Source organism: Coloeus monedula, assembly GCF_965178545.1.
Source record: "Coloeus monedula genome assembly, chromosome: 5".
NCBI lineage: Eukaryota > Metazoa > Chordata > Aves > Passeriformes > Corvidae > Coloeus > Coloeus monedula.
This window is the reverse complement of record NC_138785.1, coordinates 25,884,420-25,908,964: the sequence shown is the minus strand read 5'-3', so window position 1 is coordinate 25,908,964 and position 24,545 is coordinate 25,884,420. Positions and strand designations below refer to the sequence as shown.

The window sequence follows — 24,545 nt, the reverse complement described above, 5'->3', positions numbered from 1 at the left end:
AAAGCTTGCTCTCTTTTTCAGGCTCATCTCATTTTGTGGGTGAGAGAGAGAAGATGAGACAAGTACAGACAGAAGCTTGTACAGAATTTCCTGGCGAAATGACTCAAATGAAACAAAACTCATCATGAATTAGTGATGAGTAAAGGGCTTCAGATTGCCTACTTCCTATGTAGGATATGTCCTCATATTGATGTCTGAATACCTGAAGCTTCAATCCCCTCCTCTGGGAAAGGAGAATGAAAACAATTTAATAATAATAAAAAAATAAAAAAGGGGGAAAAGGAAATGCAACGCAGGATCAGTATCCTTTCCTACGTGGATATTTCCCATCATTAACTAAATATAAATTAATAAAACAATATGCCAGAAAATTATAACTTAATAGCAAATTCATTGTCATGGCCACAGGAATGCCACATTGCCTTTTCTTCTATAAATTGTGTGTGTGTGTGTGTGTGGTGCACAGCAACAGACTTCGTGCCAAACTGAGAAATGTTAAATTTAGCTTGCAGTAAATAGCATGTCTAGCTAATACAGCTGGAACCCATCTTGGAAAGAAAAAAAAAAAAATCCCCTTTATGCATGAAAATGAAATATCAGAATAGCTTTAACTCTTCCTGCACATTAACTTCTACGGTTTGGGTACAGCAGCTAAAACAAAAAAAAAAAAAATAGGAATGTGCTTTTCAGGTGTATTTCTGAGGTGGCTCCATCCTGGGGGAGGCGGGTGAAATAAATAAATAAATAAATAAATAAATAAACAAATCGATATCCAAGCAAATAAATAAATAGTCTCCCAAAAGTGAGGCCGCTGTCCGCGGTGCTGGAGGCGGGCGGGCGGGCGCGCGGAGGGGCGGGGCGCGGCGCGGAGGGGGCGCGGCGGGCGCGCTCCCGCCGGGGCCGGTTCCGCGCAGGCGCCGCCGCCGCCGCCTCGCCGGGAGCGCCGCCCGCCCGTTGAGTGCGAGGAGCGCGGGCGAGCGCGTGCGAGGGCAGGGCCGGGCCGGGCGGCGGGAGCGCAGCGGGCACCGCCGGCACCCCCATCACCCCCATCCCGCTCAGCGCCGGAGCCGCGACCAGCACCGGAGCGGCAGCGGCAGCTCAGACGGCGGCTTCTCCCGCGCCTGCCGCGGGGCTCTTCTCGTTCCTTCCCTCCCGTGGCTCGCTTGCTCCCGCCGGCCGCTCGCTCGGAGCGCACGGGATCTAATTTGCTGACGAGCGCGCTCCGCGGAGGAGAAGGAGGAGGAGGAGGAAGAAGAAAGGGCTGTTTCCGTGGCTTTGTGGATGCTCTACTTTTCCTGGAAATGCAAAAGATTATGCATATTTCTGTCTTCCTGGCTCCTGTGTTGTGGGGACTGATCTGGGGGGTCAATTCTAACAGCATACAGATCGGTAGGTGCCCGCATTTGGGGGGACCCCGCTCTCCTCCCGGCGGATCTCCCGATCCTTCATCCCCGCCGGTGTCACTCGGGCATTCCTGTCATGTCGCCGCGCGCCCAGTCCCACCGCGGTGCCCGCCAGGCGCCAGCGAGGTCCCCTCGCCTTTTCCCCGGCCACACCGCCCGGCCCCCGCGACCCCCGACACAGGACGGAGCCGCGGCCGGGACCGCTCCGGCAGCGGCGCCCACCGGCACCCGCGCCCAGCCCAGCCCCGCGGCGGGCAGAGACCTGGCCCCGGCACCGCTCCGCCGGTGCCCCCGCCCGCCTGACGCGTGTGTGTTTCCCTGCAGGGGGGCTGTTCCCGAGGGGCGCCGATCAGGAGTACAGCGCCTTTCGGGTAGGGATGGTTCAGTTTTCCACCTCGGAGTTCAGGCTGACTCCCCACATCGACAACCTGGAGGTGGCCAACAGCTTCGCCGTCACCAACGCCTGTGAGTAGCGGGCGCTGCCAGCCTGCCGTGGCGGCGGGGGTGCGTGTGTGTGCGGGGCTGTGCGGGGTGCGTGTGTGTGTGTGCGCGGAGGTGTGCGGGGTGTGTGTGTGTGTGTGTGCGCGGGGTGGGGGCGTGTGCGGGGTGCGGTGCCGGGGGGAGCCGCCCCGCCGCCGAGCAGGTGTGGGAGCGCCCGGCCCCGTGCGAACGGGGCGCGGGGTCTCCGTGCGCCCCCCCAGCCCTCCGGGAGGTGTAAAATGGTTCCCGGCGGCTCCCCCCGCGCGTTACGTAAGGCTGCGCGGCCCCGGGGCTGCCCGCAGCGCGGGCTGCGGAGCCACCTCGCTACCGGCGCGGCCAGAGCCGGGGCCCCCTCTGGCCAGCAGCCGAGGGGTGCGGAGGGGGCGGCGGGGGGCGATCAGCCATTTTACGCCGCGCGGTGCTGCGGGCTCCATCGCTCCATCTCGCCGCCCGCTCGCCCCCCGCCTGGCGCGCTCATGGGCGGCCGCGCTCGCCGTCCGCTGAGCTTCGCCGGGAGCCCGCCGCCCCCGCGGCTCTCCCGGCGGGACCGTGCCCCGGCTCCGCCCTCGGCTCGGCAGGGCCCGGCCGCACGCGTGCCGCGGGGCGCGGAGCACGTGCGTTGCGCGGCAGGCGACGGGGAAGGCGGGGCGGAGCAGCGCGGTCGTGGTAGCGCGAAGAGAGGAGCCCCGGACGGGGCGGCGAGTCCCGCAGCGGTGTGCGCTTCTGCCTCCTGTCGCTCGGCCCGGCGTGCGGGCAGGGGCGGCTGGCACGGTCCGTGCCGGGGTGAGAGCGGGGAGCCGAGGCGGCGTTCCCAGGGCGGTGAGGCGTGCCCGCCTTTCCCCCGCTGCCCCCGTGCCGCACGTGCCCGGTTCGGGCGAACCCGCGATCCCCGCAGCGGCGCGGGCGGCAGCGGGCGGGGAGCGCGCTCGGTGCCGTGCCGGTCGCTCCCGCCCAGCGCCGCGCTCCCCCAGGCGTTTTCCTGTCCCTCCTGGGAAAAAGGCGCAAGGGACACTGAATCTGGAGGTTAGCTGTTAGCGGGGGCGATTTCCCTTCTTTGGCGACCTTTTTTTATCCCCCCTGATTCAGCTACCTTGTGGTAGGTGCGGTGGTGCTGAAGAGGGGCGCCTTGGCACAGATGCTGGGATAGGTGGTGCAAGAGCTCAACGCAAGGAGCTTTCAGTGGCATGTGCGAGGGTAGGAGGGTATAGCATACATAGCTGAAAGCAGAAAAGGTCAGAGCATGTAATCACCCACAGTAATGCTAAATTGTTATTCTTTGCAAACTGCTTGGATAGTTCTTCCTTTCTTAGATAATGGGAGTTTGTATCAACCAGAACCACATGTGGTCGGTATTTGCAGATGATGTTACTTGGACTGTTGGTGAAGTAAGTGTAGCAGTTTATATGGCATTCTGCAAAAATGTGACAGGTCTTTCTGTGTTCCTCAATTCTGTGAAGTTAACAAAACCCTGACAAAAGGTTTTGCAAAAACCAGATTTTTTTTCCTACTGGTACTAGAGATGAGCATAATCACTTTGTCTTTGAGAAAGTAAAGGTTATATAATTTTCTCCAAGACCATCAAGTGCTTTTGACCAGTGTTTGTGTGCATGTATTAGCCTTGTTCTTGTCTTCCTTGGGGAACTTTTACAATACTCAGATGATATGTGTAGGCTCTAGACTGCAGTAGTGGATTTTGAGGCTTCCAGCAGAAGGGAGATGCTGTCCACATTTTAGATTTTCTTTTGTCTGAACCTTGTGCAAGGCTTCAATTTCCAAGCAGGTTGAAGAGCTCCAAATTAAGACATGGACTTGTTTTTTCATCACTTCAGTTACCAGTGATGGTTTAATGAAGTTACCTTGTGCATTGGATTTAATTGACTAGTGAAGCATGTGATAAAAATATGTACAGTATCCCCTTGATTACCTTCCCAGAAGGGTTTCATTGGAGAAAAAGGAGTTCCAAAGAGAAATATTTGGCGTACAAGAATTAGAATTTAGGAGCTGATTGCAGAGCACAGCATGCACAAATGGTTAAGAAGAATCCAACTTTTTTTGTCCCCTCTATGCTTGTTCTCATTTGAAATGCTGAGCATTCTGCAGGTTGGTTTAGGTTTTTTTTTGGGTGGGGTGTTGGTTTTTTTTATTTCCAGAATTGTGTTCAAAGAACTTGTGCCCAAGACCAGCACTGTGAAACAATGCAGGTGTAAAAGAAGGTCACAGAAATGTAGGATAATATGAATCTGAAAATGCTTCAGTGTTTACCCAGGTATTTCACTCCAGAAAGGTGATTGTCCTTCACAGAGATGTAGTGGCAGACTTATACCATAATAGAAGTGATGACCTTTTTCTGCCCAAATCGACCACTGAAGTGTTTTGGCTCTTGATTTAAACCCCTGAGCCTGCTGTGTTTCAGGCTGCAGAAGCTGCAGCTGGTGTGGCAGGGCTGGGGTGCAGCCCTGCCCACCGGTCCCAACCTGGCACCCGCGGGTGGCAGCCAGCAGTGCCTGGGGTTCCCTGTGCCCCCCGCCGGGGCTGGGCCTGCCTCCCTCCCCTGGTAGCCTCAGGGCAACCGCACACTATTCCATCTGCTTTAAAAACAAGCAAGCAAACAGAAAGCCAGCTGTAAAAATAAGTAAAAGTCTTCAAACTAATTATCAGCGCTTGCTTGGAGTTTGTCGATGGAGCAAATGGTTTTTAGATGAATCGGTGTTGCTGGTACTACTTTTAAATTAGGTTCCTAAACTTCAGAAAGGAGGAGATGGTGGTCACATACCCCTGAGTAGTGATCCAAGTAGTGAGACTACTCAGTTATTTAAAGGTGGCCAGAAAATGGGTGTAGTAGTGGAGTGGACACTGTCAGTAGGTAGCCTTGACTCATGTAATGACTTGCACTTCAGTGGGAATTTCACATCAACACCAAGAGATCGTGTCATGACATACTGCATGACAGCAAATTGGGCCAAAATTCTACTGATTTTGACCAAGGTGGACGGGCCACCTTCACGTAACCTGGGAAAGGGACACAAGTCAATTATGTTCAAAAAGTAGCCATAAAATATAGTCACTTTAGTTTGTTGGACTGTTGCAACTCTGCAAAGCTCTGTTGACAGGTCATTGAGAGCAGCTGTTGGAATCTAACTGCAGTTTGACACTTCATAAGTCAGCATCACTCGGAAGCTTAATGGTTTAGATTGAGAGATGGTGCACATTTTTTTCAGAGTAATGGCCCAATGAGGAGCAGTGTTCACTGCTGTGACTGCTGTTGCACCCTTCGAGAGAAATGGGCTAGGCTTAGCACTGTGTGAGAATTCTGGATTCATTCTAACAGAATCTCCTCGGTTCTGTCTGTTTAACAGCTGGAACAAAGGTACGGCACTGGAGGCAATTCATAGGGCAGAACTGGGACTTGTGCAAACCACTGGACTTCATTATCCTTCAGCACAGTGTAATTGAGTGTAGTCTAATTGGAGGACTGTTGACCATCGGTTATATCAGATTTTTTAAAAGTTCTTAATTCTGTCAAAACAAGAAAGAAGGAAAGTGATGAGGATGAAATCCTTTCCTCTTAAATCTGCCTACCCAACAACTTTAGGGGTAGTTGTACTGTGTTCTGACATATATTAGCACTGAAAGGATATTGGAGTCACTTAAAGAGAGGTTTCCTATGGAGTACTATAAAACTGCCATAATGATAACAAGTTTTTCATACAGTAGTTTGAGCACAGAAGTAATATATATACAATCTTGGATGTTTAATCCTGCTGGCTCAAGAGCCAGTGTTGAGCTTTTCTGTTTTAAATCAAGTCTTACAGCTCTGCAGGGATCACTGCACCATGACATTGTGACAAGGGTATGTTGATTCATGCATAAACCTTAGATCCTTTCATTATATTTTCAACCAGCAGCTTTGAAAACATATGAGTATCTGGCATGTTGCAACTTGAGAGTCATGGCAAAGGTTATCCCAAGCATTTTGGATATAATGCTATAGCTTTCATTCTTAAAGAAATAGCATTGAGCATATTGTTGGCAAAATGCATAACGAATAAGCAAAAAACATCCTTTAAAAGGAAGGATGAAAAAAATTTAAATGTGTTTATTTGAATTAAAATTACTGTGGACCAAGCCTAAATGTATTTCACAATAGATTATTAGAACTGCTTTTAAGGAAAGGAGGAATTTATTAGCTGCTTGTGTTTCAGTTCATTTGTATTCCTGGTCCTTCTCATTTCCTTTTCACTATAAAACATTTCTCAGGCTCAGTGAGCAGATGTGAAATAGGTTCTGTGCCTTCTTGTAATTAAAATGGTCAGGATCAGATGGGTTTCTGCAGTAAAATGATACAATAAAACCAGGATGTAGCCTACAGTGGGAACTCCTGTGATTTTTCTTCTCTCAAAACATTTCTCCTCTCAAAATTGATCTCTGTAGCAAACTTTAAACATTCTTCTACTCCTGAGAGTTATTCATAAAGAAAGCTGGGGTATTTATTGTGTGACAGTGCTGTCCCTGCTGTGCACCTTTGCGTCTGGCTCACAGACCATTTTCACACAGCCGTGCTCCAGAATTGGGCAGATACAAAACCAACAGTTTTCTCTTGCCTACTTGACTTTTTAAATTCTTATTATGTGATTGTTGCATTAATTTTGTCCATAAAATCTGAAATAATTTACCATGCAGTTTTGAATACAGTACGAATATATATTTTACTCCTAGAAATCTGAAAGTGAGTTATGTTTAACAGTAGTTTGTGAGTAGTATGGCAATCATGCCTTAAATATGCCAATCAAGCTTGCAAATAAACCAATATTAGCAGTCAATCTCTTCAATATATTAATGTGTTTATATGTGATTTTATTAATATATAATATATGAAAATATAGTAAATTTTTTCTGTTTATGCTAATGAAAGTCTTAATTTACACTGGCTTCAATGGGTGTGATTGGCTGCACATAGTTGAGGGTGTCCTTAACTCCTTGTGTCCATAAGATTTCCTTTACTATCCTGTGTGTATTATGCACACAAACCAAGCACCGCTGCACTAAGTGATGCTGTTACTGCTGGTTTCATTAGTTATTTTTTTCAAGCTTCTCATGATAAAAATATTTTTGAGAATTAGGGCATATTTAAGAGATAAATAATTCCTTTTGAGCAGTTGATAATTACTAGGAAAGTATATAATATCTGGGAACATATTAGTTTGAAAATACATTAAACAGGTAATTATCACTATTTTGAAAATTCAGATAGCATAATTTCTCAGGCATTCTCTGTGAAAACATGATTAAATTGTTAAAAACTATTTTCTTAAGGAAAATATAATTTTAAATTAATTAATTAAAATCAAATTAAAATCCTATATGCTGACAGGAGTAATTTTCAGGAAACTAAAAAGAGGATATAACCCACAGTAAACATGAGTTTTTATATGTACATATATAGACAGACATGTATGTATACACACATGTATATGTAAATGTACACACATATGTACTTAACAGAGTGAACAGCAGTTTATTTTGAATGTCAGATAAATAAAAAGCAGGACATTGGTTAAACTCTACAGTCCATTTTGCTGAAGAGGATTATCTCATAGCACTTACTAGTAAGATAATTTATCTCTTTAAGTCATGTTCTCATGCCTGTGAACCAGATACATGAATTACTAATTTTTTATATTGAAGGCTCATGCCCATATTCTGGAAACAATGTCACAAGAAGACAGGGAATATCAGGTCAGACTGAAAATAACACTGAAAAGATACCCCAATAGGTAAAAAATGCAGTTGTATAGATCAAACTCTCTCTGTATGTATATGTGAATGGGCTTTCTATCTGACAGTTAACTGGAATTTTTATTTCTGAAATGTACAAGATTTGTCCCATTATTCTTCATCTGGTCATTACATTTATCAGAACGGGAATACAGTGGCATCTGGTTTTAGAGGACTGTGGACAAGAGATTAATTCCTTTTGCCAAATAGGTTTTTGAAAAGGTATAGGGCAGAAGTCTGGATGTTTTTATACAGATTATATAGGTTTGTAGAGCATCATTATTATTTTGTCTTGAAACCTTAATGTTTTCCTTTGGTAAGTTCCTAAAAAGACTTTGCATTGACTACAAGTGCATATTAAGTGTAACCTTGTCGAAACTGCAAAAGAGCTTTTATTTAAATTAGTAAATGATTTCAGTAATGAATTCTTTATGGATAAGCAATAAGGAGTGAATAAAATCATCAGATAAACATTGTGAAGGCATACTGTGAACCAGCTCAACAGTAAGGAGTGCAAGCAGGTTTTAAATAACCACATGTTGAATAAATTCATACTGAACCTTCTAAAATCAATAACTGTGCTTAAAATACAGCTATTGTATTTATTTGGGTGCACTTACAGAGTGGTATAGATATCTTTTGAAATACTGTTCATTTTTCTTTATCTATCTGTATATAGGACCACCACAGAACAATTTTTACTTTCTTATGCAGCACTGCTGTGCCCCCTTGGTTTATTCCACCACAGATCTTTGATTATTGTTTTCTTCTTTTTTTTTTATTGTTTTAAAAAAGGTTCTCAAATCACTCAATTTATGAGGAATTTACCTTTTCCTCCCCAAAGTCCCCGTCTGGGCAATGAATACAGAGAGTTAACATTCCTGTCCTGAATCTGATTTAATGTAGAGATACCTAATGCATTTTCCAATGGATAGCCACTTTATGAAAGTGTGCAAAAATTTTACAAGGCAGAGATACTCACCATGATTCTACAGCAAGGTGTGGTTTAGCTCCAGCTATTACTATCTCCCACCACCTGCTCCCAAACCTGACTTGGAGAAATTAATGAGATTTTTTTTCAGAGTTGAAATGTTACATACAGTGCAACTAAAGGTGACAGACTCAAGCTAAAGAAATGTCTTATTTCAGCTCTAATCTGCTGTTTAATTTGGTATCAGAGGAAAAACATTCAGGTCTATATTAATTATCTTGAATCAGTATGGTTGTTTTGTATATTTGGGATGCTGGCTCTGTAATTGAATTGCCAGTCACTTCAGTTAGTCCATGAATGACTTACTGGGCTTTACTGCACGTGGAAATAGCATCTTCATTACTTATGTTTTCCTTTCACTGTTAAAAAAAAAAAAAAAAAAAAAAAAGAGTAATTTGCAGTTTGTGTTTTGAAATGGGCATATTTTTCCCCTAGGATTCTTCCAGTGACCAAGAGTAGGGCAAAATCCTGTAAAATGTTCAAATGCCCTGACTCATAAATGTGTAGTCATAAAACTGTTAGAAGAGTTTCAAAGCTCAATAAGGAACAGGGGCTAATTTTATAAAAGGTTCAAAACAGGTATATGAACATGAGTTTACTATGCTACATCACCTATTCAGTTTAATCTTGATTTCAGGTAGTTAATATTGGAAAAAAACCATAATTGACTTGATGCTGCATTTTTTCAGGCTGCTGTGGTTAAGGGTGCCATACCACTGTAATTTCTTCTCAGTGTAAATGGGTTTAGAAGTTTACAAACATGACTTGGACTAGAAAAGATGCCTCAGTTTATTACAAATGGTGTGAACTGATTTTTCCTCACACACTTTGAAGATTACAAGCAACAGATTGTTTCTAAGCATGTGGTATGATAGAAAATTTAAACAGCAATCTGCTAGGTAATGCAGAGATTTTTCTCGTCATCTGTATGGGCAAGACTGCTGTCAGGGCTCATGTCAGCAACAGGGTGAGAGAGCTCAGCAGAACAGCTCTGCAACTGCTTTGCAGCACGGAGAAGGGATTTGTTTTCTTTGGTTTTCTGCCTTCTATGAATGTATTTGCTCTGGTTTAGATCCATAAAATTAAAAGGCTAATATGGCTCACCATCCCAACTAATGTGGATCTAAATTTTTTGAATGTGTTGTATTTCCTTGTATATGTGTAAACTATCTCAGAATGTCTGCAAATGTATGCCGATGACAGACTGTACAGCTCTGAACAAGTCAGATTAATTTGTTCAATTATCTCATAAATCTTTGAAATTGAGGTTGTTGAGGGTTAGCTTGCTCAAAATGTTTCTTCCTGATACTAGGTACGAGTTGTTTTTGACAAAATGTCTTCCAAGCCAAAATGCTGATTTATATATTTTTTTTTAATTTTCCCCTCTATGAATGTCGTGAATGCCATTACACTGTACTATTACAGTCTCAGAGGGGGTTCTTTGTACAAATGTGAGTTCTGGCAAGCAGCAAAATGTTCCTGTGTGACTGTACCTTGGGCAGAGACCTACTGATATTTGAGAGTGTATTCCAGGTGTAATATTTGTAAAGCAGGGTGAGTAATTTGCATGGTTAGTGCATACCAGGCACAATAAGCTACACCAATGCTACTTATAACAAAAGCAGAATTGATCCACACTGGAATTACAGGGAATGGTTAGGAGAATCATACAGGAAGTAACTTAGTTATTTTATTTCTCTTGTCCATGTCAGGCAGAAGACCTGAATTTTAACCCTTAGTCTTTAATTTTCAAGTTGAATGCCTTTGGCACTTGTCTTGATGTCAGAATCCCTCCCTGTCTCTTACTCTTCTTCATTTTTCCTGCCTCGATTAATTTTTGGTTAAAAAAACCTCAGTAATCCTGCATTTTGCCTGACACAGGAAGAAGGAAAGTAACTTCGAGGTTTTGGAAGCAGGAAGACAATTTCTTACCCTTTGTTGTCATGGTAAAGCATAGAGGAAAAGAAAACCTATTAGGAAAATTCAGTTATATTAATTTAAACAATTGCTCAACCAACAAATATTAATGGGCCAGATTTATACACAGCTTTAAACTTTCAAAGCCATTTTAAATGAACAGTTGGAAATATTATATTGAAAGACTAGATGGATTTGAGGGATCAGGAAGATGAGAATATGAGTCACTATATCTTATATATTGCAGGATAAGTATGGTTTTAATTTCACTCACAGCCTTCCATCTGCTCCATCTTAAGGTGCTTTCATTTGGTGAGAGTGGAACATGCTGAAAATCTACAAAGAGGTGACTGAAAAGTCATTCAGTGCTTTTACCAGCTAATCGGATTTGTTGATGTATTCAGCAGCTGGATCCAGCGATCTGGAGTGCAGACCAATAAGACCAGGCTATTTTCACCCAACCAAATAAATGCTCAAGCTTCTGCTGATGGTAGTAGGAACACAACCAGACCCAACAATTATATTACTTATTTTTTCTGTCTAAATGTGGAAAATGGATTTGGTTTTTTTGTATATGGGAAGAGGCAGGGATTAAACAATATCTAAAAAGGACAATAATGTTTGACTACCTATCTGACCTACACAATATTGTTTCCAAACTTTTTGGCACATGCTCATATAAGACCCCATGTTTGTTTGATTGGCATTTCTTATGTATTTTACACTTTTATGAAGTTCTTTGTTAGGTTTCAGTATGGAAATCTTAGAAAAAATATTAGACCATTTCAACTCTGTTTAAGTATGTAAATAGAACTGCTACCTAAAAATGGAAGAGTTTGGCCTATGCTTGTGTAAGCAAAGAGAAAAAATGTAATACTTATTCCTCTCCTTTTTTTGTATTTGATCTTGGATGTTATTATGTGATGAAATCTTTGCATAAACTTGAATTTTTAATTTTCTCTTAAATCTTTTTTTTTTTTACTTGTAGTAAAATGTGTTTTAGCTTGACTATAAAACCAAGTAGCATACTTTTGCTATAGAAGCAAGCAAGCATCTGTGAGCTGCAAATACTGATTTTGTTAGCAAGTGGAGCACTTAATGTTTCTTTGAGCTTATCTGCTTACTTCTATTTCAATATGATAAAAACCACAATATATTCTTCAAGGTCTCCGTTTGTGGAGGCACTTCTAATTCACCTGCAGTTTGTGATATTCACCCTATCTTGTGTGACCTCAAGGGGCAGCTCCAGGAAATGGGAGTGTCCTTCAAGCTCCGTGGCACATCTGTTCAGGTGTCCAGGCAGTCCAGTGTCTGAAACATTGCTTGGAGCATGTGCTTTGTAACGTCAGTAATTTCCTGAGTTTCGTGAGAAAAGAGCAAGTCTGTAAACACCTAAATGACTTTTAGGAACTCTGACATTTTTGTTAGTACTGTTGCAATTAGTTTTTGTAGAGGAAAACACAGATTGTATTTAAATCATGACTGAGACATTCCAAATAAATACATGTTCAAGGATGGTATGTGCCTGTTCCAACACGCTGAGGAACCTCTAGCGTTGTTGCATCTAGTTTTGATCTTCTGGGGGTACAAAAAAAATTACTTCAAGATTTTTGTTTGCCTTTCTGTATGGAAGTGTTTCTGACTTCCTACTGAACCTGTGAATACAGTAGTTCTGTCAGTGTTGTGACTCCTAACACTACTTTTCATTTTCTGGTGCACAGAATCCCAATTCCCTGTGCCAGTGTTTCTGGCTTTATATTGCATTCCAGGAACTTGCAGTGTTCAATTTTTGCAGTATTTTGTTTTTACATGACATCTTGAGATCTGTATGTTGCAATATGTAGAAGCCATTTTAAAAACTAAGTATCAACTGCCTTAAAAAACAAACGTGTCAGGAAAAATGTTCACTTGGCTTGTTCCTCTCTTCATATTGGTGATAAATTCAACAATGTAGATTTATTTAATTCTTCATTTCTTCTTTTGTTTGTTTGGTGGGGTTTTTCCCTTCTTCTGTCCTCGTAGTGCTTATAACAATTCTCCAAAACTAATGTTGCTACTACTGGATTATTAAAAAGACTGTGAAAATAATTTTGCTGATTATTTAACTGTGAAACATTGGTGTCTTCATAGCAAGACATTTGCGCCTTTAAATTTGTCTTATTTAGTAAATGTCCTTTGAAACTTCCTGAGGAAGCTAGCAACGTTCACATGGTTAACCTAGTCATATCACTACAAATTGCTTAGTAACTTCTGTTTTGTGCACTGCAATTGAACTGTATTTGCTTTTGATCTAAATTTTTTTCCTCTTCAAGAAAAATTCTGGCATTTTTTTCTATAGGGTTTTTTTTTTGCTGCTCTCATTTTTGCCAACCAGCTAAATGTACCAAAAGTAGCTGTTTTAGGAACCCTAGTCCTCCATCTCATTAGGTTTGTCTTCTGGTGTCGAGGTTCGATTTTAAGAACTTGTTGCTCAGTGACTGATTCTACTTAGGGTACAGATCCATTGGGTGATAGATGTAAAGTGGGTTTTTTGTTTGTTTTTCTGAATGCTTACAGTACTAGAACTCAAGACATCTCATCTTGTTACAAAGCAGTTTCTTAACTGTGTATGACAGACCAAAGGAGAGACTGTGTAACTTGATGAGCCAAGAAGAGGTTTGCCTCACTGGTGATATGCTGGAGGAGAGTTTTGACCAAAAAAATCTCATACACTTCAGATTTGTCTTACACATGCTGCCAAACTTGTAAGATGGGGCAGATGTGCACATTTCAGTTTATGTTGTTTCTGGTGTTTGTGGGAATTTCTCATTCTGTAATCCTTGGTGGCTTTATATACTTTTGATGAGTCCTTACTAGCTGTGGTGAATCTCTAGTTCTCTTCCATACAGTAGGCCAGGACTGACCAGCTCCCAAAGTGGTTTTGAAACTATGGTGTGTAATGCTCTCGTGTTGCACACATGAAACTGGGAACAGTCAAGAGTCCAGGAATAGGTCAAAGATGGAAGCATCTGTGTTACCCAGTCTCAGGGGTGTGAATCAGGTGCCTCACAGTGAAATTGGCAGCAGCACCTGATGGAACAGACATCAAGCCAGCTTAATTGACAGAAAGCTCCTATTTAGAAGTTTCCAACTGAAAGGGTCAAACTAAAACTGCTCCTCTCCCTGCTTGGGTGACCAACTGAAGCTCTGAGGCAAAGGAAGTGGGATTACTGGCCAGAAGCTACTTTCTGAGCTGTAATGGGTTGAAGCACTCTGATTATAATGGTGCTTTGGGTGCTGTGCTGATCTGCCACCTTTATGTTGGAGTAGTCCAATGGTCTAGAAACAAGTGAGACAGAGTCTGGGGGCTCAGAGGGTGGGAGAGAAGAGGAGCCAACTTTCTACCTTATCCTCAGAACAAGTTTGGGCCAAGGTGAGAAAGGTATTTTTAAACACATGAAAAGAGACAGAGTTATGCAGGTCACCTTTTCTCTGGGATATACTATCCTTAGGGTTTCTCATTAGATTGAAGTGCTTCATCTTAATTTGTACTAGTAGATCTGCAGTTTTGAACCTGATATTGTAGCAGAAAATATGGGGTTTTGCCTCCCTTGGGAGGAATTGCAATGTGGGTTTTTTTTAATTAGTTCTGTATTATGCTGCAGGTACCATTGGTTAAGATCTGCTGGGTATTTTAGGTAGCTGTTAAGGCTGTTTGTATTTTAAGTTGTACTGCCTAGGTGTTCAGCATGGTACTTGCTATTCCTGTGGGTCTAGTCACTTGGTTCTAGATTACGTTCAGGGTAGGGAGTTTAATCTCTAGAGGTCTGCATATGTTTAGTTCTGGCTATATGGGTAAAGATTTCTTCTTGTTTAGCTGTTAGGACAGCTACATTTATGGACACATAAGGTAACAGGCACTAGATTTAAAGGTTAGAAACCTGTTGACAGGATGTTTTCTGTGATGGATGCTGAACTTTCAATATGCTTTTCATGGTCTGTCAGACAGTCTGTTTCATCCAAAGTATTTGCTGAAGGAGCTTGCTGGAAAATGAGAAAATGAATTCTTTTTAGGAATTTTATTTTCCTTTTGGTCAACAGGTAAAATAAGATTACCTTGCTTTTTTTCTGTATAGTCTTCATTCAGGGAATGATTAATTCATATCGTGGTCCATTTCTATGAAGGAGAAAGTAGGAGACAGCAGTAAAGCACTCAGATTTTTTTTCCCCTCCCCTTTTCTGCATTACTGAGCACAAAGAATGGAAGTTCAGCTTAGGATAAAGTGCATAAGAAAAATACGTTCCTGTTACCCTTTAGAGGCACATAATATGTGTTACATACTATGCTGATTTTTCATTTCCTGTAGGAACAGGAGGGAACATTACATGGAAAAACATGCTTACAAACAAATAAAACAGTCTTGTCAAGATCTGGATTGTTTGTACACAGGATGAAAAGTGAGTGATTTAAACATGCAAGTCTGAATAGTAGCAGGAATAACTGTAGTGCTATGCTGTTGAATAGCAAACGAGGGCATCGAGAGATAAATGAACAGAGCAGCCTTGTTCAGGTGTACCTTTTTACAGACAATGAAATAACAAGGATCACAAAATATTATGCAGTCCTCAGGGATAGGTTTACTAGATTTTTCTTCAAAATCCCTATTCAATTGATGTAACTCGCTCTGACAGTTACTACAGGGCTGAATCCTGGAAGGTCCAGTGTACCTGAGCATGCCAGCAGTAGTCATCTGGAATTACAAAAGGTCAGCAGCACTGCTAATCACAGGACTTGTGCTAGCTTTCCCCTGCATCTGACTGTGGTTCATCCCATTTGTAGCTCACCTGGGTAAGTGTGAAAAACAAAATACATGGAAAATATTTGGTATTTGAAATTAAGAATAAACATAATACAGAGTTCATACATGGCTGAACTGAACAGTGGGTTTTCTGTTCCTGAATTACTACAGCTGATGTCAGGTGGAGGGTGTAGTTCTAGATCTGCGGTGATCTCAGCTGGGTACCTGTGCACACAACCATTTCATCTTCTGTGGGTCTGGATTTCCTTCCCACACAGAATGGTGTTTTTGAGGGGAAAGTCAGTGCTCTGTCAGCCTCCCAAATGTCAACAAGAACTCTTGTCCAGACCAGAGGTGCTCTCCAGGGTTCCTGGGTCTGCTGAACACAGGTACTCAAAATGGAGTAGATCGTACAGTCCTTATTAGAAGCCTGCCATTTGCTTAGGTAGCAGTACTAGCAGCTCTTGATGATTAATGTGGAATACATCAACTGCTTGGCCTTAAGAAACTATAGATAGAAAAAAAATATCGGAATTCTGACAATTTTCCAGGTGGTAATTCTGTTGAACCATTGCTTGTTCTTCAATGCAAATATTCTTCTGCAGATTATTTGAAAACATGATGTAAGAGAAATCTTATTGAACAGAATAGTCTGGAGTGAAGATATGCATATGCACCCCCCTCCCTGTCCCTAAAATTATTCCTCCTGAGGTTCATTGTCTTTAAATCTTTAGCCATAGATCTTTCCTCATAGTGAATGTCGTGGAATTTTTGTTTTTTTGGAGAAATGGTTAATCACATCTAGTTCTAATTCATAGGAAGCTGTAATTGCATTTTTAAAGGGAATAATTTCAATTAAATCATCAGCATTGTGGTTGAGTTTTCTGATAAAATGGCAGATAGCAGTTAGTGATTCCTCTAAAATACCACCTTGATGGTATTTCTTTCAATCTTTTAAATTATTGTCACAAACTTTTTAACAGCAAGTGAAACAAACCAAACCAAAATGTCTCTCTCCAGAAAATATGTAGGTGTATACCATCCTGGGGTGATGATGATCCACCACATTTTAAGATTCAAGCAACACATAGAGCACAGAGTGGCATTTTTGCTCACCCTTTCTGCATGGTATGGAAAATATACACAAGAAGGATTAGTTTTTTCAATGATGAAGTTCATAATGTTCTGGTTTGTTTTTTCTTTTATTTCTAATTTTGTGTTTTGAAACTTGGGAAGATAGTAATTCAGAAGAAGCTTAAGTTATAGTAATTCTGTGGCTGAAAACTAGATTGTGACATTGGAGAAGGAAGGTAATTTTCTTGCTACCATGACCTTAGACTTGCTTCTTGTAGGCAGAAGTTGCAAGCTGATGAGTTAAAAGTAGGGAGGTGTGTCCGTTTAAAAGAATTAATAAATGTGAGGTATATTGTTAAGGGATTGAGGAGATTTATTGTAACAACTCTAGATGTGTTTCTGGAGTCCTTCAAAATAGAAGTTAATTTTAAAAGTGTAAGAATAAACAATTCAACTTGGAAATTTGTGAAGCCATTTTTCAATAGCATGTAAAAGAATATTTGTTACAAAGGAATATGTCATGGTGATTAAAAAATTCTTACTACTTGATATGGTATAAAGTTTTAGTGAATAATGCTGTAGGATTATCTGCTTAGCATGAGTTATTTCAGCTTTAAATAAACTTCTTGAGTTTTTATTTTGCAGCTTGCAAGTAGTCTTCTCTGACTTGTGGTAATGCCCTATAACTTGCTGTCACCTGCTGGGCTTATATCCTTACTTACTCCAGAGGTACCAGCACTCCAGGTTTGGATCTATGCCTGTTAGCCAGAGACAATGCCAGGCATAGTTTAGGGAAAGTGGAGTCCAGGACCTGTTTGCAGTAGGCAATTGGATTTGGCCACCATGTTTCTAAGGGAAGGAATTGGCTGTTTGAATGGAAGTTTCCCAGCCAGAGGCAGTGGGGATGGGCAACGCATGGGGGCTCATCTTGTTTGCTGTATCACTCTTGCATTCACTATTTTGGGACATCAGGGACTTGCCTGGCATATTGTAGGTGACTTCCAATCTGCCTTTGTGCTTTATGTCCTGCTCCTGTGATTTTGCATATCATCCCAGTAGAACAGATGATCTATCAGAAGTCCATCACAGACAGGAGTCAATGGGGGCATGTGTAAGGAGTGCATCCATTTGGAATTCTTCTTTGCATAGGAGAACCAGAGGGGAGACCCTTGTCAGTGTGACAAGAATTAAGGACAGGCTTGAGTCCACACCAGTGTTCCAGTTTTCCTGCCATCCACTTCAGGAATTATGAATACAGAGAGCTGTCAGAAGTGTCCTTTTTACTGTTCTCCTTGTATGACTTGGCCTTTACTCTGGAATATTTGATAACAGGAACCAGTTTGTTTCTACATGCATGTTTTTAGTAATGCAAAAGACGACTTCTTTTGTGCAATAGAATATACAAAACACAAAGCAAATGTTACTGACTTGCTTTACATTTAGCTTAATAGAAGGAAATCTCCAGAGAAAGGTATAACATTGCTTTCCTAGTAAAATACTAAAATCTTTCTTTCTGGTTGCATGTTGCATTAATTCTCAAGTTTGCTCATTTCTGAAAGAATCGACTAAGATAAAGAAGAAAAATAAAAGCAGTTGTTGTGCTATCAAGAAAACTCCATGCACTTTTCTGACAAACAATTTCGAATGTACTATGATGTATCCTTCAGGGAAACTGGGTGCAGTTTTTCCTATGCTTTTCTGGAATTCTTATTAATATTAACTTCTGGCAATGCATTAGAGTGGCATTACAAACCCCAGAGCCTGTTTCAGATGCTCATGCTGCCAAGTTCAATCCATGTGTAAGTTATAGACATGATAGTTTTTCTGGGAGAAAAATACATTGCTATTTTAAGAGCACTCTTGTGTAGTTTGCTTAGCTGTGTTTTTTACTTCATGAAGCACTGAGTGAAGTGAAATGCTTGATATAAGAAATTGATTGTTTTACTGGATCTAATTTAGTCCTGAATGTGAACAGCAGTGTTTGCATTATTCTGGAGTTCTCTTTTAACTGTTACAGTGGTGTGTAATTCTAGTCTGGGATTTGACATTTCCCCTCAAGAAGGAACATAAATTGGACTGAACAGTGGCTTTTTGCTACCAAGCTACAGTTTGAGGGCTTTCTAGCATCAGTCCTTCATTTACAATAGCGTTTGGTAGGTTTCAGAAGGCCTTGCAATTCTTTGAAGACTGACCCTATTTTCAAACTGTAGGCAAATGTTCCACTAGGCTTTAAAAATGAACTGATTTTTGAAATGGACTTGTCTTCAAGCCTCAGTGATTCTGGAGGGATTATTTCGTGGTTTTATTTTGTGTGGGTGTTTTGGGGGATTTTTTTTTTTCATTAAATTGTTCCTTTTAAATTATTTTCTGAAATATTTAGTTCACATTATGCTCAAGTTGAACAGAGTATATATGCTTTGGAATAAATGCTTTAAACATTAATCCTTAGGGAAGACAATGGAAAGGGAAATGCCTCTGCCACTCAATTTGCAGCATAGCATGAAACAGTCAATTACAAAGGTGAAGATCCTGACTTCAAATGCAAGCTATTATCAGTCAGATGTAAGTTGTGTATAATCAACTCATATAAATCCCACCATTACAACTAACACCATTGTAAATCAGTGTACAGAACTTGCAATCTGATTGTGAATCAGTGCTTTTTCTCCTGTCCTGCTGTTCGTTTCAGATTATTTAATTTTCCTCCAGGGTATCATACACTTGTGACAAGGGGAGTGTTGAAGATGGTGTTAGAGAGTAGCAGTTCTTGTAATATTGCATTTAGCCTGTGTATATGCATTAGATGTGTATCTGTCAGTAGTTTTGGGGGATTTGAACTCCCTAACTTTTTTATCAATTATTTTTTGCATCAGATGCTGTAATAGGAGATTGCTAGTCTGAGAGGACTTTGTTTAGTGTTCCAAAAGCCTGTGAGCAGGTACTGAAAGTGATTTCTGTACATTTGTAAGTAGTGTGGTAGAACCCCTCAGCAGCTAATTAAAAACTAGCTCGTACTGCAGAGCATCATCTGCATTTATTTGCATTACCTTTGTGTCTGGATGTCCCTGGATGTATTGCAGGTTTATTGTACTAGGCATTGCACAGCTTTGTAGTAAGTGCCAATTCTTGGCCCAAAAAGCCCAGAACTGAAGTATATGAGGGAGACTGAAGAACTTTCTTGCTCTTTCCACATGCAGTGCGAAAGAGGGTTGGAGGGAGATTAAATTATTTACTCAAGGTCACAGTGTTGTCTACAGCAGAGCTGTAAATGAATCTAGATTTCCTAAGGGCTGGTGAGAAAGTAAGAATTCTGTTTGACAGAAAAATTAATTGTTTTGACATTAGTTTCCTTTGTAATGAATGAGGGAAAACAATTGATCAGAAATTTCTTATGGGTAAGGAAAAAAGAGTTGAAGATTGGTAGAAACATAGTAAGATAAAATAGGCAGGAAAAAGAGAGAGAAGCATGTCAAAGCAATTTTATGAAAGGGGGAAAAATCAAAAGTAATTTTTCCTCTGCATGATTTAGGTCCTTAACTGATGTATTGTTTTAAATAAGTTCCAATTAGAGAACACTTGTCTTTTCTTTATGCTTGTGACCCAGAACTCTGTTTTAGAACTTAGACATTCTGTTAGTCATTCTTTTTTTTTTTTTTTTTTTTTTTTTTTGTGTGTGTGAGGGGGAAAGGGAAATGAGGAAAAGATAGACTTCGCAAAAAGTTTCAGTTGACAGAAAAGAGATGTCTTCCCAAAATGATTCTGACTACCTCCATTCAAGAATCTTAGGTCATCTTAGTTCTGTTCATACTGCATTACACTGCTTTTGGACAAGAAACATTATATTCCAGAAGGTGCACAGGTGCAGAATGAAAATTTAACTCTTATCTTCCCTCTCTGTTGGAGAACAGTGTCACTAAGATGCACGAAAAGTGGAAAAATCTGTTTATTTTCAGGCATATATGTTTTAAAGCAGTTGTAAATTCACATATATATATATTCTAAGAATATTTATAAATGCCATTTATTACTGAATTTCCAGGTGGTGATACTGAATGGGCTTACATTTTAATGATGAAGTTACTCTTTATTTTATGATTAATGGCAATAGTTCTTTATAATCTTTCCCTTGCTGACATCAGCAACTTTCATATTTTCCTGGTTGTACTGGTTACATACATTAGTTATGAATATAAGGGAATAAGTTTTAGGGATATGTTGTAAGTAACCAGATCGGTAGATCTTGTTCCATTTCTCATTGTCTAAGAAGAACTCAGATTATTTTTGGAATTTTCATAGTCTTCTTCCATAGACCACTGACTAGGTTAGCATTAGTCTTTGATTGACCCAGTAAATTTTATGCTACTGACCTTGACTAATGAATGTAAAGGAGAAAGTCACAGGGCGTGGCTGGTTCCTGTGTCAGCAGCTTGTCAGTAGTAGGAGATTTATGTTCTCAAGTTTGTTATGTTGGCTACCAGATTATGATTACTCCAAAAGAGGTGAGAAGGTTGGTTCCCAAAATGGTGAAATAATTCTTCCTGCTATTTGTTACTAGTTTGTGTTAGTGGTGTTTATTACAGAAAGTGTGATTAAATTACATGCATACGGTCTTGGGAGGAACAGAATATTCTTTAGTCAGTAGCGTGTAGGCATTTATCAAACTGAAATGGCCTTAAAGGACCAGAAACTTGAAATACAGTAATTCCTGCTAGTTCAAGACTCAACAAACCAAATGTTAAACTTCCACCAGTAATAATTCTGTCTTAGGGAAATTTAATTTTGCTTCCTCCTTTTTAGAAAGAAGCTAATGAAAAAATTTCCCAGGGATCAGAGCAGGCTGTAAAACAAGTAGAGCATAATGAAGAAGACCCCTCCTATCCTCTTAGTATTACTATTTGTAATTGGACTTGAATTAAATGTGTCAAATCTGTGTTCCTGGGTGTCACATCAGTAATAGGTACTTCAGTTGCTGTACTTCTTTCCTAAAGCTAAAAATATAGTCCAGATAATCTTGACTGCATGGTCACAATTCACCCTGTGATGTTGACATGTGAAAAAGGAGCAGAAGGTGCACCTGTAAATCACTTTATCATCTATCTAAATCACCAGTCATTGATTTCCTCTAGGTTTAAACAGGTCAGTTGCCCATATATTTCAGAATATTTGGTCATGTTTTCCTTGGGATTCTTTTAATCTTTCCCCATTAGTTCAGCCTCTGCTCTCAATCCTTTTCTTACATTTGAAGTACCTCAATAGCCTGGAAATGTGTTGTTTTTATTTATCACATCATTATTCTCTTCAAAGGGTTGTTTGCCTCAAGTCTCATTTATCCTGATTTTCTGCTAGTTTATTTTCAGATGCCAGCAGGTATTTTGTAATAGCAAGCACACATCTCAATAGCTGGCTTTTCTTTTTATTTGGTCTGTCTAGAAAATGGAATGAATTAACATCTCAGATAGGAATTTCTTTCCAGAATATATTTCACTTTAAGGGCATATATTTGTATCTCTAAGATCATCTACCTAAAATCTTGGCACTGAAGAAACTAGTGGTTTGCCAAGAGGATGATCAGTAGAAATGTTGCAGAGCTGCTATGTGCATATTAATGGAATGCCAGACAGTGAAGCAGTGGGTATTTCTGGGTTTTAGTATAATGTTGCTGCATTGGTGTCAGTTTTCTCAGTGTATCAGTGGCATTTCTATCTATAAGTATGCTGCCCTAAGTCTTTCTAGCATTTGATGCTGCTTCCTTATTGTCGTTTTAATACCTTACTTCCGAATAAAGGATGATACAATCCTTATATTTTGAAAATCCCAGTTAGAAAAACACTATTCCAGACTAGCCATCAGTCCCCTTTTCCTTTTGCCCAGTTTGTAATTTTCATAGGCTGATTGCAAATTTCTGCTAATGCAAATAAGAATACTGACGTTTCTTATACCACTTAAGAGGGTTGCTGCTCTTAGCTGTTCTCCTGTTTCATATTGCTTGTATCTGACCTAATGACCTCTTTTTGTGATCTGCATTTTGCTGTGGTCTGGTAAAAACTGGCATGCACTGCCAGCTCACTTGTGTGTTGGGATTTGAAGGGTTGGGTTCCTTTCTGAGATTGCCATGCACTGGGCTATAATTCACAATGATTTCATCTTCCGTAGGTCCTTTCAGTATTTAATACTCTTTCTTGGAATGTAAACAATATACCAGAAAGTACCAAATTCACTGCAAGCCCTGTCTTCCCAAAGGACCATTAAAAAAGATTGCTTTTCTCCTCTGACTGATCTGGCAGCATTTGGATCAAGCATTTAGTACCTTACGTGACCCTCTTAGAAGGGATCTCATCAGAGGCAATCTCCCAGGCCTTCCTGAAATACTTGCTCTTTTGGATCCTGATTGTATTCAGAGTACATTTGGGATTTTTTTTTTCACTGAAGCCACACAACAATGCCTCTGAGACTGAAATGTGCATCACAAGGATGGGTCCCCACTAAAGGTTATATGGTTAATTATAATAATGGTGGCTCACTACTGCAGTTATATTTGTAAATGAGATGATTTTCCAAAGATAAATATTCCAGGCCTTTGAACACAAAAGGAAGTCTTTGTCTTTGGCAAGAATTACCCTAGGAGGACTCCTGTTAATGTTTTCTAAGGTGTTAGCCCTCTTGCTGGTTTCACTGCTGCTTAAGAATCTAAAATAGCAGATTTTACTCTCTTCTTGTCCTCTCATTGCCCTCTCTCTGGTTTGGGGGCCTTAGTTAATCTGGCAGTGTGACTCAATTGGTATCATCTAATAGTGCACAGTTTCAGGTACTTACAAATGCCAGTTGCCAAGGAGCACAACCATTCAAGGGCCAAAGAATTGTAGGGCTGGGCAACTTCAGGTGCTGAAGCTGAGAGTGGTTGAGGTCATGCCATGTTAAAGTGAGGCAGAAAATCAGTGTATATAGGACTTTCAGCTGGGCACCTCTGAGAATAGGAGCTTGTCAGCAATGACACAGCATTCTTTCTAGCTGTAGTACAGAAAGAGAAAAGGGACACCTTCAATGGTTAAGCTCTTTGGCATGAGAAAACATCAAGGAGTGCGCGTACTTATATTATGTGCTTTAGCTGGATAAACTGCACTTTTCCAGTGATGATTCTGCAGTTCTTCTTTCTAATCTTTGTTTATACTTTTCACAGAAAATAGTGGTGTTTTTAATTATTTCTTTTCTTTTTTGTTTCATCTGCCTCCCTCTTTCCATTTAAAATTAACAGTTTTGCCTTTCTTTTCTGGCTTCTCCTTTACTTACAGAAAGTTGTATGAGGTCATTCAATCTTGTCATAAACATTCTCATACTGTGGGGATGAGATAAGTATAAGGTACATCTAAAAGTTTAGAAAAAACCCACAAAAACAGAGGTTTGTACAGTCTGCTGTGAGAACATAAGGGCACAAGTCGTCTTTGATCTCTGTTCTGCTGTATTGATTTAGCTTTTAGTCCACTAATTAATATGATAACTGGCCTTTAGTACATAGTCTTTGAAATCAAGTCTACTATTTCAGCTAATTTTTTTTTTATTTATAGCAAAGGCTTAATTTCCCAAGGAATATTCTAGAGCAAGAGCATCCATGGTAGAGTTATGCTGTCATAATCAAAAGTGTCATTAAGTCTGGTACAGTTTGTGCAGGTAATATATCCAGAAATAAAAGTTTGTTGATTTTTTTTTTTACTTTTAAATGTTACCATTATTTTAAATATTTACGAGTTGGGGTTTTTTTCCCCCCACGAAATACCTCTTTCTGAAATGTTACTGAGGCTTTAAGCATAAAAGCCCACCCTGTAAAGTGTGTTGCTGATACTGTGCAGTAGCTGCATCTTAGCATCCAGTGATGATGACATGAGTTAAATGACATTCCTTCTGCAGTGATGGAAACTCTGAGACTGTCTATGCAGACATACCCAGAAAAGGTTAGGATGGCCTAGCTAAAGTCATAAAGTTAATGTGCATTTTAAAGCCTCGCAAGGTGAATTAAACCTCCTTCATTTCTGTATGCTAGAGTCCAAAGAGAATTTCAATGCACTTTTTGTCATTTACAGCTGTCATTGATTAGCTCCTGAATGTGAGACTCCCTCATGATTGTTGGAAGTT

At 40.5% G+C, this 24,545-nt stretch overlaps 1 protein-coding gene across 2 annotated transcripts in view; it reads left to right on the top strand.

The window, feature by feature from the left end:
• Positions 1-1,301: 1,301 nt before the first annotated feature.
• GRIA2 (glutamate ionotropic receptor AMPA type subunit 2) overlaps positions 1,302-24,545 on the top strand; it is a gene marked incomplete at both ends in the record, with an annotated part of 87,139 nt that continues 63,895 nt past the window's right edge. For both annotated transcript variants that reach the window (XM_082282535.1, XM_082282534.1), the window contains 2 exons: positions 1,302-1,389; positions 1,728-1,868. In XM_082282535.1, coding sequence (XP_082138661.1) covers positions 1,302-1,389; positions 1,728-1,868 — 229 coding nt within the window. The remainder of the gene's footprint in view (positions 1,390-1,727; positions 1,869-24,545) is intronic.